The sequence below is a fragment of the Maylandia zebra genome, linkage group LG15, assembly GCF_041146795.1.
Source record: "Maylandia zebra isolate NMK-2024a linkage group LG15, Mzebra_GT3a, whole genome shotgun sequence".
Taxonomy (NCBI): Eukaryota; Metazoa; Chordata; class Actinopteri; order Cichliformes; family Cichlidae; genus Maylandia; species Maylandia zebra.
This window is the reverse complement of record NC_135181.1, coordinates 7,861,772-7,877,028: the sequence shown is the minus strand read 5'-3', so window position 1 is coordinate 7,877,028 and position 15,257 is coordinate 7,861,772. Positions and strand designations below refer to the sequence as shown.

The 15,257-nt window shown below is 39.4% G+C and overlaps 1 protein-coding gene across 2 annotated transcripts in view; it reads right to left on the bottom strand.

Annotated features, from left to right (window-relative positions):
* nbas (NBAS subunit of NRZ tethering complex) overlaps positions 1-15,257 on the bottom strand; it is a 176,526-nt gene that overhangs the window by 61,007 nt on the left and 100,262 nt on the right. For both annotated transcript variants that reach the window (XR_013093106.1, XM_004541960.6), the window contains exons 44-45: positions 9,390-9,640; positions 1,777-2,117 (exon numbers count right to left, since the gene is read on the bottom strand). Coding sequence is in view for 1 of the 2 variants with exons in the window: in XM_004541960.6 (XP_004542017.3) it covers positions 1,777-2,117; positions 9,390-9,640 (592 nt within the window). In the remaining variant the exon portion in view is untranslated. The remainder of the gene's footprint in view (positions 1-1,776; positions 2,118-9,389; positions 9,641-15,257) is intronic.

The following is a 15,257-nucleotide window of genomic DNA, read 5'->3' as shown; positions in this document are numbered from 1 at the left end:
ACTTAAGTAGCATGTGCATGTGTATAAGGAGTGTGTGTTTGAGTGAGAGGGATCATAGCTGCCAGCCTGGAGTAATTGATTTTATTCAGACTGAGCAGGTTAACCATTCATGGGGAGAAGAGTGGGCCTCGGGCTACAGGAGGTTTTTATGCTTGCACAGAAACGCACAAACTTAGACCCCGACAAGACACACACACATTCACACTTTCAACATGTGCTACATATACCCCATTTTGAATTTGCAGTAATCTTCACCGAGATCGTCAGAACATTTCTCTGGCAAGTAAGACGCTCATTTAAATTGAGTTTATTTAACAATAATAATAATAATAATAATAATAATAATAATAATAATAATGGATTGCATTTATATAGCGCTTTTCGGGGCCCTCAAAGTGCTTTTTACAATTCCACTATTAAGTCACTCTCACATTCACACACTGGTGGAGGCAGCTACAGTTGTAGCCACAGCTGCCCTGGGGCACACTGACAGAAACAAGGCTGCCATATCGCGCCATCGGACCCTCTGGCCATCACCAGTAGGTGGCAGTTGAAGTGTCTTGCCCAAGGACACAATGACCGAGACTGTCCGAGCCGGGGCTCGAACCGGCAACCTTCCGGTTACAGCCACGATCGCCCTTTGTTCTGTTTGTATTTGTACAAATGTGTTATGAAGTGTGTATCCTACTGAATCAAATCCAGGTATTCACAGCCAACATCAGTCAGAGTCTCGGGTAAGGTTAGAAAAGAAGTTAGAAGTTGAGTAAGATGGGATGCATCCACCAAAGAGGTTAGCTGAGATCAATAATCTGTTTCCCTTCAGAAAAAAATGTCCAATGGGAAGTTTTGCATGCATTTCAATCCTTGGCCTTGTAGGAAATTAATCAACGATGGCAACGGTGAATCAATTCATCATTGCCACCCAATGGTCAAAAGGTCGAAAACATTCCCAAATGTGAGAAGGGACTCGATTTTCCCTTTGCACGTCCGAGGAGGACAGAAGAAAGAGAAGAGAGGGATGGTAATGGCAGAGGGAGTGGACGGTGTCTTCCTGAGAGGTAATCTGCATGTTAAAGAACACAAAGGGAAAACATTGCCTCCTGGGAATTGGAGTTTAATTGGCTCTGAAGTCAAGAGGGATCAATTAGCTCTCTTGGAGTGGTAGGGAAAGAGAAGGGACACAGGACAAAAATAGAAAAAAAAGGGAAGGTCTGGAGAAGGGTGATGGCAGGGTGCCAGGGCGAAGGAAAAAAAAGAACAGCAGGCTACTATTGATAAGGTGCACTGAGGCACTTTAAGTCTACTGCAGGACAATTTTTCACAGTCCTGTAATTATGTGGCTGACATTCCTTGTGAAATTTTATAATTTCTTTTATAAATCATGACTGGTATGTGCTTTGAGGCTGCAGAAAGTGGATGGGAACAGAATAATGTATTTGAAATTAGGAGAGGGCTTTTGGCATTCCAGAAATTGGGCCACAGGCATTAGAGAAGACCGGCACAACGATGATGAGTGAGGAGTGAGGAAAATGACAGTTTGATGTAGTGAGTGAAAATCCCCGCAATCTTCCCTTTAACCAAATACGAATCCTTCCTTTGCGGCAGAAACCAACTACTTTCTGTGCTGCAATTAACCAGAGACTGTCTACCTATCACAGCTCCTACCTGAGAAAGTAATAGAAAATAGAGCCTCTTCTGCTCAAACGACCCCCGCCCCCGTCATAGAATAATTTCTATGAAAAAAATGCCCCTCTGTTTGGTCCAATTAAGGCTTACGTTTTTAGATGCATCAAGAGAGAAGGTGATGTTATCCAGGAAGCGGACAGCGTCGCCAGGGGCCAGCCTGTCCAGGTATTTGGCACAAGTGTCGTAAGCGTGTAGGTAGTCTTGGTCGCTCTGAGGGGGTCTCTTCAGCAGCTGGGGGTCCCCTTTCCAGAACACCTTCTGCAGCCATACTGCGTGGACTGCACTGGCGGACACCGTGGCCCCACCACTGCCGGGCAAAGGCAAACGATTGGCAAGTTTGGAGATGGACAACACATTCTGACTGGTCAGCACTGGTTGAAGAGTGGCCAGTGGATCCGAGGATTCATCCGTGAGCTTCCGATAGTTCAAACCTGCAAGCGTGAAAGACATATTACACGTTTACAACACTTTCACCTTAAAAATGTGTTTGCCTCTTCACTGAAGTCTCGAGCTATATCATCAAAAAAAGAACAAGTATACTTGGATGCTCCTCCCTTGTCCTTGTGTACTGGGATCTTTGACACTCCTTTGTATGTCTCAATTATGCAAGGTTGATGTTGAACACTTACAAAAAGCTGTAGTAGCTTTACATTAGCTTTATGTTTAGCTCAAGGTACTTTAAACATGGCATAACAAAGGTCCTTTTACTGCTACAACATCAAGATCAATAATGGGAATTGTAAAAAGAGTATTTAGCTATGAACAATAAGCATGTTTATTCTCCACGGCAGAGTATAAAATTGCATTGTGTCGGAAGGGGAACACAATGTACCATTTTTATAGTGTGCATACAGTGCATGGCTTCTGTATTACTATTCTTTCTGTTTTCTGTGACAACCAAGCAGACGAGAGATTTGCACAGGACGTTGAATATTCCATCACATGACAGAAAAGCATCAGGAGATGAAAAGCATCTCAGGAAAGAGTAAACAGCGGATGTGAACAACAAGGATCGCGTGTGACCTGCGTGTGAAAGGGGTGCCGGCCGTCTCTGCCTGCATGCAAACATGTACAGTTTGACTGTCAAACTGTCTGCGTGCATCATATTTACCACTGCAGTACCCCCGGAGTAGGCATTTGTGTGTGTGTGTATGAGAGAGAGCGAGAGAGCCGGTGGTGTGCTCTTGGTCTCCAGCACTATCAGACAGACGCATTACTGTAGCAACGCTACATGGCCTGTCTGGGCTTTAAATATTTTAACACGGGTCTGCCTGTGGGGAAGGTTCTGTCAATGCTGCTTGAAATCATTCACACAATCACAAGCATACACGCACACACACAAAACTTTCCAGGTTGAACCCACATACACAAACACACACACACCTTCCAGACAGGCCCAGACAGACATGTAAACCACAAATACTTACATATGTACTCTTTCCCTCCGGCTTCACCTGCCCCACCCACTCCTCATATTGCCTCTCTTTCCCCCTTTCCACTAGAGCCCGCTCAGACGGTCACCTGGTACTGTGTCTGAAAATGTGATGAGCACCACCTGTCTCCAACACATCTGAAAGCCTCTGTAAGTACATCTGGGTGGGCTAGTTTGCATGTGTCTGTTCAGGACTGCAAATGAGTCATTTTGAATGAGCATGTCAGAAGAGTTGGAAAGTGTTGGTAGAAAGTTAGAGGCCCCAGAGACACGGCAACAGCCTGTGTATCAGTTTTGCTGCAGGAAGTGTGAATACGTGGGTTATGTTTCAACAGTATGTGTGTGCATGTGTGTGAATGAGTGAGTGAGAGCGAGACATACAGTACAGAAAGTGTTAGCGTGAAAGTGTTATTGTCACAAAGTCACTATATGCGCTTGTGCATGCATATAAAGTCAATCTGGCTAAGTGTGTATATGCGTGTGCATTAATCTATTAGTACTCATGATGCTGCAACTCCTGGTAGCTTATGTGGTGCAATAAAGCATGGACTTTGGTTCTCCCCATGGCTGAACGGCATTTATGCAACTGTCAGCACCTATGCTGCCTGTTTAAAACTAGTGCATCCATTTTCTTTTATTTTCTGTGTTTTTAAGCTGGTTTAGGGCAACATTAGCAGCTCTATCCATGCTTCCCTGAAATCAAGACGTTATTCTGCATTCTGTATAAAATATTTCTTAAAAACAGAATACTGTGGAAAAGCCTTGAGTCACCTTTCGATTCTTTATATTTTACTAGACAAATGGGAAATAGGGGCCGAAATGTATTGAAATGTGGCAAAATTTATGCAAATATCGTAAATAAGGCTAAAACAGAGTTTGTGCAATTCTCTTGAGCTTGAAAGCCAATATTGGGTAAGACCACCTTTATTAAACACAGCCTGAACTCTTTTAAGTAAGCTTTCTTGTCATTTATGGAAGTAGTCTTTAGGATTAATTCTCCGGGCTTCTTGAAGGACATTCCAAAGACTGCCTTCTTGTGTAATTTGAACCTTCTCTCCCAGTTTCCCTTTCCTAAAGTTGAGTCCACTGAAACCAATTCACTCATCGGACATTACTTTGAAGGTGACATCCGGTCGACATGCAAGGCTCCGGCTACCTAGGTAACCTCTTAATGTACTTACTACCAGTTCATGTTTCAATCAATAGTACTCATGAATCTCATTGGTAGCCGCTTCAGTCACTTGCTTGGGAGTTTATTATCAGGTCCTGTGCTGAGCTCGCCTGCGGTTATTTTGCCTGTGGCCATGTGAAGTCACTCACTGTTATTTATTATTTTCTATGGTGTCTCATCGTCACGCCACATCTAGCATATGAAACCAGCTGGTTTTTGTGACAGGCTGCTAGTAACAAGTTCTCCAAAATTGAAGATACAATTTAAAATAGGTTCTTTGCCAAGTTTTTCATTATGTGTAGGCACAACCCTGCTTCATCCCTTCAGTTTGACCTATGAAACCAGAAAAGGCCTATGTTAAGTGGCTAAACAAATAAAAAGCATTTCTCTGGAAATGCTCATGTACAAGGACTGGGCTTAAAATGAGTGATATAGTAGGCAGTGTCCAAAGTATAAATCTGAAAGACCTTCAGAAAACCTGAAGAACTATTGCTCACAAGCAGTTTAAAAAAAATTACAAGAAAGTCTGGCTAGTGGGGAGAAAAATATAAAAAAGGAAGTACTCTAGGAGCAGAGCGCAAACCTCCACCAAGGCAGAACTACAAAGTTGATAGAAGTTTGTAGTTCAGTAAAAATCAGATAAGGGTAGCAACAGATATTGACTCTGATTATACAAACATTATGTTGGAGTAGGTAATAGATAAGGGGACTTGATTTGTTAATAACAATATTAACTTGAGGGTATTATATAATATTATACTACAGTATATTTCTAACTTCCTCTTGACAATGCTTTAATTCGAATACTTTTAGTTTATGGTCAACTTGAAAGAAAGGCAGATGTGAAATGTAAAAATACGGTCAAATGTGACATATTTGCATACAAACTATAAGAAATATTAGATATTTAGAATACCAATATAATAGTATCATTCCCTAAATATTGGCATTACAAAAAAGGTATTATAATTTTTACTAGTTTTAATGATAAAAGGCATTTTATGAAGATCTGACCTTATTTGACCTTGAAGAAGAGGCCAGAGGTCCAAATTGACATCAGATTTACAATTTACTTGGTGTACTGACAACATTTACACTATGCTGTCAGTACACCAGTGGCAGTAAGAAACAGTTTTAAATAGCTCTATAAAGTTTCATTATAACCTCCTCAGTGGAGGTAATCAAAAAGGAATTAAGGCTCAAGAGTTTTGTACAACACTGTAAAAATAAATGTAGACTTAACAATGTAAAATTGCCTTGAGTTCATATTGTTCTGTCTATTGACTAACTAGTCTTCTGTTCATCTTCTACACAGATCATCAACTGCTGAGGAACCTTTTGCCCAGAAGATGCAGTTTGAGCCTCATCTTGCTTTGTTTACAAGGTTTATGTCTCCCCTGTGAAGAGCTGGGCTTATATTTGGATTGCTTCATAAAAGGTCCCATTCAGACCACCTGCACATGTGATTGCAATTTCCTTATACATCTCTAACTTCAGCCTAGAAAAACAGTTCTTTGAGTGGTAAACCTTCAGCCGCTGTCATTGTGAGTTGCAAATAAGCGATAGAAGCACAAACGGGAGAAAACAGCGAGATGCTAATATAGTGATGTGGCAGTAATTGTGCATTAGTGAAACTGAAAAGCAGCAGTGGGAGTTAGTGCATTTAAAGTTAATTTCATTTTTCTTACTTTATGTTAAACTGCATCCCAGTCTTGATGTGGATGTCTCAGTGTTGTGTGTGTACGTGATTTGGGCATGTGTGGTTCAGTGTGTTAAACAGAGACATGTGTCACCAGTAAAAGCTGTGGCGCTATCAGGAGCAGAAGGAGGAAGTGAGGCGTGAAAACACAGCTGACACCTGGCTGACCTTTACTGAACTTTTCCAAGAAGTGACACCAGCTTCACCCGTACGCAACAAAGTTTGAGCACTCTAGCCTGGAGCGCTGAACCAGTGACATGATGTCCTGGGAGAGGACCGAGTGCAATGCTTTCTCTCAGACCCTTGGTATATCAATAGGATTGATGCTGAATTGTTTTCCTTTTTCACTTCACAGCCATATCGTTATAGTTTTGCATGGTTCAACCCTGCTACTCTTCATCTTTGAAAACATCTACATGAGCTAATAGAAAAAAAAGGAAGCAGAATAAGATCAAAGGGCAAGATGAATCAGACAAAGGATAATATGTGTAACTGGCACTATCAGGATGTCATCGGAGGTGTTTTATTTGTTCTTCCCAGTCAAACGTTAGCGACTAGCTTTATTCAGACAGTCAGTTGTTGTTTTTTTAAAATTCCACATGACAACCGCTGACCAGAAGCAATGTCAGCATCTGTGTGTGAGTCATCAGTCATGTCAAGACAGATTGTCTTCAAGTCTGGACTTTTACTTCCTGACAGCACAGGCCAGAGGTGTTTTTTACCCACCAGTAACAGGTGCACTATCCCTATGAATTTGTTTTTTTTGTTGCGTTTCACTCTTCAGAAACTGCATTCTTCAGTAAACGAAGGCTATTATTTAGTCTGCAAATAGAAATGGCAGCACTCTGTTTTTCTAAAGTATAACCCTGTTTGCCGAATGCAAAATGACTTCCCTCATGATTTCACACAAAACGCTTTTTAAATAAGTGGAATTATACAGAAATTTAAAAGCAAGAAATGTTGCCATGATTTTTTTTTTCTGGTTCATTTTGTTTTGGGGGTTTTTTTCAGTAGTGACAACCTGTCAAAGAGTCTAGCATTCCTTGTAGGACTGGATAATTGCCTGACATGGGAGGGTCATCAACTCGTGTACACTCTCACCTGGGACCTCCCGTCTAAAAATGCTGGCCCACAGACGCACTTTGTATTCTATTCTCTGTGCCTGGCATCAGCTATTTGCATTTGCAACTTCAATAACTTACTACTTACTAAAAAAAACATAGCAATTCATTACCAGGTCTTATATTAGGTAAATACAACCCCAGATTAACCAAAACACATGATATATTGCACCACATCATTATCATTTTAACAAAAACTAAGACACAATGCACAAGCATTGTGTGAAAAGCTAAACACGCCTTTACTGCTATCACAGGTAATGGAGCATTGAGGTGTATGTTAACAAAAGGCCATGGAGGAAAGACATCAGCAATATCATCAGAGAAGCAAATGTTGCTGCTGATCGGGGTTATAAGGCCCTTTCCAAACAATTTGAAGTTCATCATTCTAAAGCGAATGCATTCACAGCTGCCAATCTTCCCATGGGTGGACATTTCAGCAAATTCACCCAAGGTCAGACAGTGCAATACTCAATGAAAATGAAAGAACCCAAGATCTACATCTCAAACTCCCTGGGCCTCAGTTAGCATGTAAAATGTTAAAGCTTATGGCAGTACAGTTTAAAAAAAAGCCAAACAAGGCTTGCATGGAAGGGTTGCCAGGAGAAAGCCTCTTCTGCCTAAAAACAACATGGAAACATGGCTTAGGTTTACAAAGCTACATCAGAACAAACCACAAGGCTTGTGGAATAATAACCCTCGCTCGCGCTCAGTGTGTACGTAAATCACGCGTAAGAACATTTCAATGATTTCTCAGAAAGTCTCTGACCATGCAGACAAACAAATGAAGGTCTGGCTGTCTTAGGATGTCTAAAACCAATTATTTAAAATGAATACTACCCTTAGCAGTACTACTAATACCATGATCATCATTATCATCATTGTTTTCATTATTATGATTATTACTACAAGTATTAGCAGTAGTATTATGATCATTATTAGTAGTAGTAGTCGTCATATTTGGTCATTATTTACAGTTTTCCAAAACACAATAAGCCAAAATTACAGTTAAATAAGAAAAATTAAAAATGAAACTGCATGTAAAGAAAGCAAAATACTAAATGGGAGGCTGTAAATTTTAACATTTTAAGTTAAAAAATATATGTATAAAATATCTCTTTTTTTTTTTCTTAAATTATCTTCATTAAAAATTATTTATATTATTGTGAAATGTCGCCATTCGCATTATCCTGCTATTAGCTGGAGAATCTGGATTTTTCTTTATATTTCATTGCAGTGAGTTTCTCCTCTAGAGCTGACGGCTCACATGTTCCTTGTCCTTTGCCTACTTTCTTCTTTTTCTTGCAGTCTGTTAGTACTTTTTCATATCATCTTTCATGTCCAAACTTTTCTTTTTCACTTGAGCCACAGTGAATGTCCCCGGGGAAACAACATTCAGAACCTCCATTATTTCAACCGGAGTCTTGCTGCGGTGGGACTTTAAGAGAGCTGTCCATAAATGAGTGCCTGCAAGCCTCAATGAACTGAAGCCACACTGTAAAGAAGAATGGGCTAAAATTCCTCCACGACAATGTGAGATACTAATAAAGTCATACAAAAAATGATTACTTCAAGTTATTACTGCTTAAGGTGCTTCTACAAGCTAGGGAATCATGGGACGTACTCAGTTCCTCACACACTGCTTCTGTATATTGGCTTAGTTTTTGTTAAATAATGACATGGGTTGATGTGGTGTATGTTTTATAGTTTAGCTGAAACTGTATTTGCCTAACTTTAAAACATGCTAAGGACCAGATGATCTTTATTAAATCCTGAAACATAAAAGCCAAGAATTTTTTTAAAACCATAACTACATCTTTTCATTGCCAATATTGCTGATACTGCAGGCTTCCAGACTTCATTGTTGTTTTATTTGTTTTATAATAATAAATTCCATTTGAATTAATCTGATTTATTGCTTGCACTTCATATCTATCATTTTCCTGGCACAGGGTTGTAAAACAGTAATGGCATGCTTAGTACTAAATAAATCTGACTAACTGTTATAGATTAAAATGTATTTTAAAGTGGGTCAAGGGTCCCTGTGTCCTTACAGTGACTGGTCTATCTTAGACCAACATGGTGTTAGTGGAGCTCCTGTGATTGGTCATGCAAGAAGTCACTTCCCCTTTATAAGATCCCCCACTTGGTTTTCAGAGAACCGTGGTTATGTCAGTAACAAAACGTTTTAGCTGGGGGATTTGTCAGAACAACAATCAAAATGCCAGTTATGAACTACATATACTATATAATCACCATAAAAAACAGTGTACACCTCACCGTTGGCAACAGCCCGAAGCTTCTTGAGCAGTTTAACATGAGAGTCTGGCTTAATGGTGGTGGTGACGTAAGGCTCACAGCCCGCAGCATCTAGTAAGGTGTAGTAGTAGAGCAGGCGGTTGAGGTCTGTTCCTTCCACAGTGGGAAGAACATACTTCGTCATGTGGCTGTAAAAGGCCTGAGGGTTACACTTTAAAGTCTCAAACAAGCTGAGGGATTCGCTCCGGGTTTCAATATCCTTGGTGGAGAGGCTGTGGAAGAGAAAACGGGAATGGAATAAGAAAAACAGGGAAAAATGTGCAGAAAATGAAATGAAAATATAATTTTATATAGCTGGATTTGTAGTAAACACACAACAATAGCCTGGCCTACTATCAGTTTAAAGCTTTTACATATGTGGTTGTAAAAACCTGCTGTTTGTAATGGCTTCACAAAAAAATATCTATTGGTACGCAGTGTGTGAACACTTGAAGTTTCAGGCATCAGAAAGGAAAAGATCTGAGCCTTTCATATAGACAGCAATAGCCACTATGCCTGAAAGAGATGAGAAAAAAACACAGCTAACCAAAAAAAGAAAAACCCACACATTTCATCAACAGAAAATCAAAGAGAAGACTACCAGCAATGGAGACTATTTGGCTCCAAAGTCATTTCTGAAAACAGTAGCGCTAAAAACAGTGGTGCAAAAACACAAGAGCAATCTGCAGGCTTATCACAAAGCATACAGTCCCTCCAACAACAACAAAAATAAATTTAAAAAAAAGATTTCATAGACCACACTAAGAATACATTTAATAAGCTGATCAGTTCAGACATAAATAAGGTAAAGTGGGAAGAGGCTATGACAAAGAGAAGACAGAGACAAAGAGAGAAGGAAAGCAATAGCGGGGAACGTATTAGTTGATGTGAGGGGAGATATCCGAGCTCCCAGGGAAGGAAATAATGTATCCAGTGAGCTTTTTAGGTTGCACAAGACGTGTGCACATCCTTGCTAAGCGTGTTTTGCTACAAATCTCAGTCAAGATCAGCAGGTGGTCTAAAGAGCAAAAGAAAAAGTGAAAAGAACACAAGCAAAAACACTGGAAAGAGGATGACAAAAAAAAAAAAAACTTGGAGAACCACAAACAAAAGTTAAGCAGGGAGCGATACAAAGAACGAAAAGGCAAAGGCGAAGTAAAGCTAGTTGCTTGAAGTCACCGAGGGGCTCCGAGCAATCTGTGGCTTCATGGGAGTGCGTTTGTGTGAGTGGAAGTCTGTTTATCTGTCAGAACGGGACAACATCAAAGGGAACAATGCTTCCTCTGGGCTCTCTGTCAGGCTTTCGCTAATGAAAAAAATATAGAGCCTGGCTGCGGCACGGCAGCTGACAATAAGCTCGATAATGTAAATAACACTAATCATCCTCACAACAGGGGCTCTAATAAGGCTGGAGTCAACAGAACGACTAACTTAGAGTGAAGACACCCTCGCTCGCTCTTCCTCTCGTCTCCCTCTTAAGCGTACGCAGGCGGCCCGTCACCCCAATCAAAGTCTGATGTTTCACTAGTTAATCACGCTAGCTCCAAAGTGCCTAAAAACACTGCGATGCAAGAAGAATTGCAAGAGAAATTGCGACTTATCCAGCCAGGACTTTTTTTTGAGGGGCATTATAAGCAACTACACAAAGGCACAGAAGCTGGCAGAGAGTGCTCAGTTTTCATGCCAAGCTCTGCTTTGTTATCTCCTCCCTGCCCCTCTATTCTTTCAATTGACAAAAGGTGTTCACTGCATCTTTGCTCACATTAGGAGCATATCTTCTTCTCAGTATCCACAGCTGGCAGCGTGTTTTCGGTCAACATATATAGAGCCTGATAGCTTTATTAAAAGTTTGCTGCGTAGTGGCTTACCTACTGCCGTTTGCTTGGTGGCATTTCGCTGCTCACACAACACAGTTTGCTACTTTATCTTGGTTGTGGTTATTTCTCTGTGATATCCGGAGCGTCACATTGCAGTCTTCTCTTGTTTGTTATAAAACTCTGCTGAAGTAAAGAGCCAATTTGTCCAGGGGAGAATAACAGTTAGGTCCATAAATTGCTGGATGAAGTCAGCTTTGTACACCACCACAGTGGATTTTAAAATCAGTCAATATTATGATTGAAGCGCAGACTTTCAGCTTTGATTCAGGGGGGTTTCAAAAATTACAGACATTTGTAGACCCTTCCCCATTTCAGAGGCTCAAAATTAATAGATAAGCACAACAGAATTTAAAACAAAAGGTTATTCTTTATACTTAGTCGATGATCGCCTGAAGTTTTGAATCCATGGATACCAAATGCTGTTTCCTCCTTTTACTTTCTTTTACTGCAGCCACCTTCAGTTACTGCTTGTTTGTGACTCTTTATGAATTTTGTATTTTATTTTAATAACATAATTCAATAAATATACTCTGTTGGGTTGAGATTAACTTGACCATTAAAATGGTAAATAGTAAATGAACTAGTTCAATTATGGCGCTTCCTACTCTGCTTGAGCACTCAAAGTATTTTCTGCTACAGGCCTCATTCACCTATTTGCACACATTCATAAAAGCATTTTTTTTCTATGCGTGTTTTCTACCTAACATTCACACTCCAATGAACACGTCGGAAACAACTTGGGGTTTAGTTGCCCAACAGTACTTTGGCATGCAAACTGGAGCAGCCAAGAATAAAACCACCTGCTCTACCTTCTGAACCACAGCCAACCCAAAAAATAGAAGAATATCCCATTTCTTTACTGGTGTAAAACTGGTGACCTAGTTCCACTGACAGCCGCATAATTGCCATTCTATAACATTACCTCCACCATGTTTGACAGATGATGTGATATACTTCACATCCTGAGCTGTTTCGCTCTTTCTCGTACAAGTTCATCTTGGTTTCATCTCTCCAGTGAGATTCTTTCTCCCAGAATTGTGCGTGCAGTTTTAGATGTTTTCTGGCAAGGTCTAATCTGGCCCTCCTGATTTTGAGTGGACCCACTGGTTTTTACCTTTTTGTAATCCCATTCATGACAATGATAGTCGTACCTCCTCAGGGGTTCTTGACTTGATTAGATGTTGTGAAGATGGGTTTTTTTCCCACCAGAAACTAATTCTGTCTGCATGTATTTTAGCTGAAATTTAAGTGGAAGTTTTGTGTCATCATCCACCACCATCATTTGGCATTGCCGAGCTGCTGATTTAAGTTCATCCGAATGATGGCTTCCCTCATTTGGACTGACATCTTTTTGGGGTCTCATATTTAAAATTACAATGAAGAAAAAATACAAATTCAACACCTTGAATCCACTTCTAATATTATGTCTGCTTCATTTGACATAAAATAAAAAGTTAACATGTCTCACATTGCAATTTCTAATAATTTTTAGCCTTTGGACAAAAAAAAAAAAAAAAGCCTCTGAAAATGGGGAACTTTGCATAAAAATGCCTGTAATTCCTAAACAATTAATGTAAATGTTGTAAAAGCCTTTGAATTAAAGCTGAAATTCTGCACTTTAACCACATTTGATAGACCTAAGTGTATAATAAAATTGTGAGTCATATTTAATTAAAGTGGCAAGAAGAACAAAAGTGTAGGTGAGCTTTGGAAGAGTAGTAATGATCGTTTAAAATGTCAGTGCTGTTATAATTGTGGGGGGGTTTTCTTCTTTATTAACCAGGTTACAAATGACTGTCCAGCACAGGGCTGTGAAAGTGTTTTTGCACTTTGGAGTCATGTAAAGTGAAAAAACTCCAAAATATTTCTCCCTGATACACATTTTGAAACACATCAAAAATATGTCACTACCAAATTCTCACTATTATTATGAAGAAGTAATTACATACAGAGAGCGTGTGCTGTAATTGAACTCACATTAACAAATACACGTATTTTTTTCCTCATTGAACTGGTTCCAATTCTCATTTAAATTAGAAATAACGTTAAATCTGAGAGCTTTTATTTTTACAGATGTTTTGTAATCAAAATAACTAATCAAATTCAAATCCTGCCTCTAGAATAGCTTAAAAACATGTCTTCATAACATTCAGAATCTAACCTTCAAAAACAGCCCAGGAACAGCTGAGTTGGGGATGGACGTCTGGTTTGTTTGGGAGATTGTGGCACAAGTTTGCACATGTCATAGAGGGATAAATGCCAGCATGTCAAAATGACCTTCCTAAGACACCAAAATATCCATTGTTTTAACGGTCAGGTATACTTTTATTGTACAAGTGAAAACATCAGAGGAACCAAAGGTTATGCTGTTGCACCTCACTGTCCATATTCTGCTCTCTGGTTGTCCCCCATGACAGCAAAAAGCATGCCTAGAGTAATGCCCGAGGTCATGGTCGAAGTCCAGGCTCAATCCTTAAAGAATCTCAGTGCAGAGTACATCAACAGTCTCTACAGAGCAAACACGTTCAACTCAATACAGGCAGTACTGCAGCTAACCTGTGTATAGCTAAAGCAAGATTCACATTACCCCTGAATGCTAGGAATGTGGGGGGTTTTTTTTTTAAATTGTCATCATTAGCTGAGAATATTTTTTAAAAATGCAATCTATGGGCATGCAATATTATGAGAGGAATATATAACATAATATATATTGCAGGATATTTTTATTTTTCAATTTAATTTATACTGAAAATTCAAAAAATTCAAAGTCAAGTCAGTCACTTGCTAATTAGTCATATCTGGCACAAAAGTATTGAAATACACAATATGCATAATGCCAGAAACAAATCTATTCAGAAATAGCAGTTAAAGTGCAGCTGAACTGACAGGAAAGGAAGACTGTGTTTTCTTAATATTCTTTTCAAGATGTAGTATAAATATAATTTGCATCCTGCAAGATTCCTGAACTGTCTGAAGTGTCAAGTGGCCAGGTTGGACAGAGCAAAGCAGAAGTCCTGGTGAAGTTGATTTTAGAAACACAAATATTATCTGAGATCATCATCTCTGTTTGGGTTCTAACATTGTAGGAGTTAATAAGTTAATAAGAAAAATTATCCTTGAAGTTCTTTTTGTTGATTCGGATTTTTATCAGCTGGGACGGAGCAGTTCTAATCAACTCAGTGTTAAAGACTATATAGTGATATACATTTGGCACCTTTGGAGCTGTACTGTTAGGGCATTAGAACACAGCCATTATCTGATATGATGTGAACTTTAATTTGCCATATGAGGTCACCAGATGTGCACCTGAAGAGAGCTGGTACAAACTTTAAAGGTGTTCTCTCTGTCTCAGAGGATTCCTCATTAGGCTCAAAGCAAAACACATCTTGGCTGGGGATTAGTCTGAAGGGAACGTGCCACAAAAGACTATTTATTTCTCATGATGGGAACACAGTGATGTGCAGAAAATACATCACAAGCAGCCGCTGGCAGCAGGTAGGAACTGACACGAGGAACTTGGAGCTGTGTCGTTTTGAGGGTCAAATGAGGTTTTGTTTGGATCAGTTTTATTAATCTACCTGAAATTCAAAAACTGAATCTCAATATGAAGATCTGAAACAGTGAAGTACATATAAGTGGTATCATTGATGGGAGTTCATAGGACTTGATGATTTTTAAATCCGCTCCTCAGAGCCACCTCTTCTGCTCATCTTTCAAACTACTTTGAAATGTTGATTTTATTGATTCACTCATATTTAATTGTGCTCTGTGTTTTATTGATGCTTTTATTTTATATTTTTTTGTATTTTAGTTGTAGTGATTTTTATTCCTATGTTTAGCACTTTGGTCAGCGGTTGCAGTTTTTAAAGTGCTTCACAAATTCAGTTGGCGTGGCTCAAGATGAGTCTTTTTTTCAACAGACAAAATCATCAATATTTGAAGAAGTTACCATTATGTGAAACAAATATGTAAA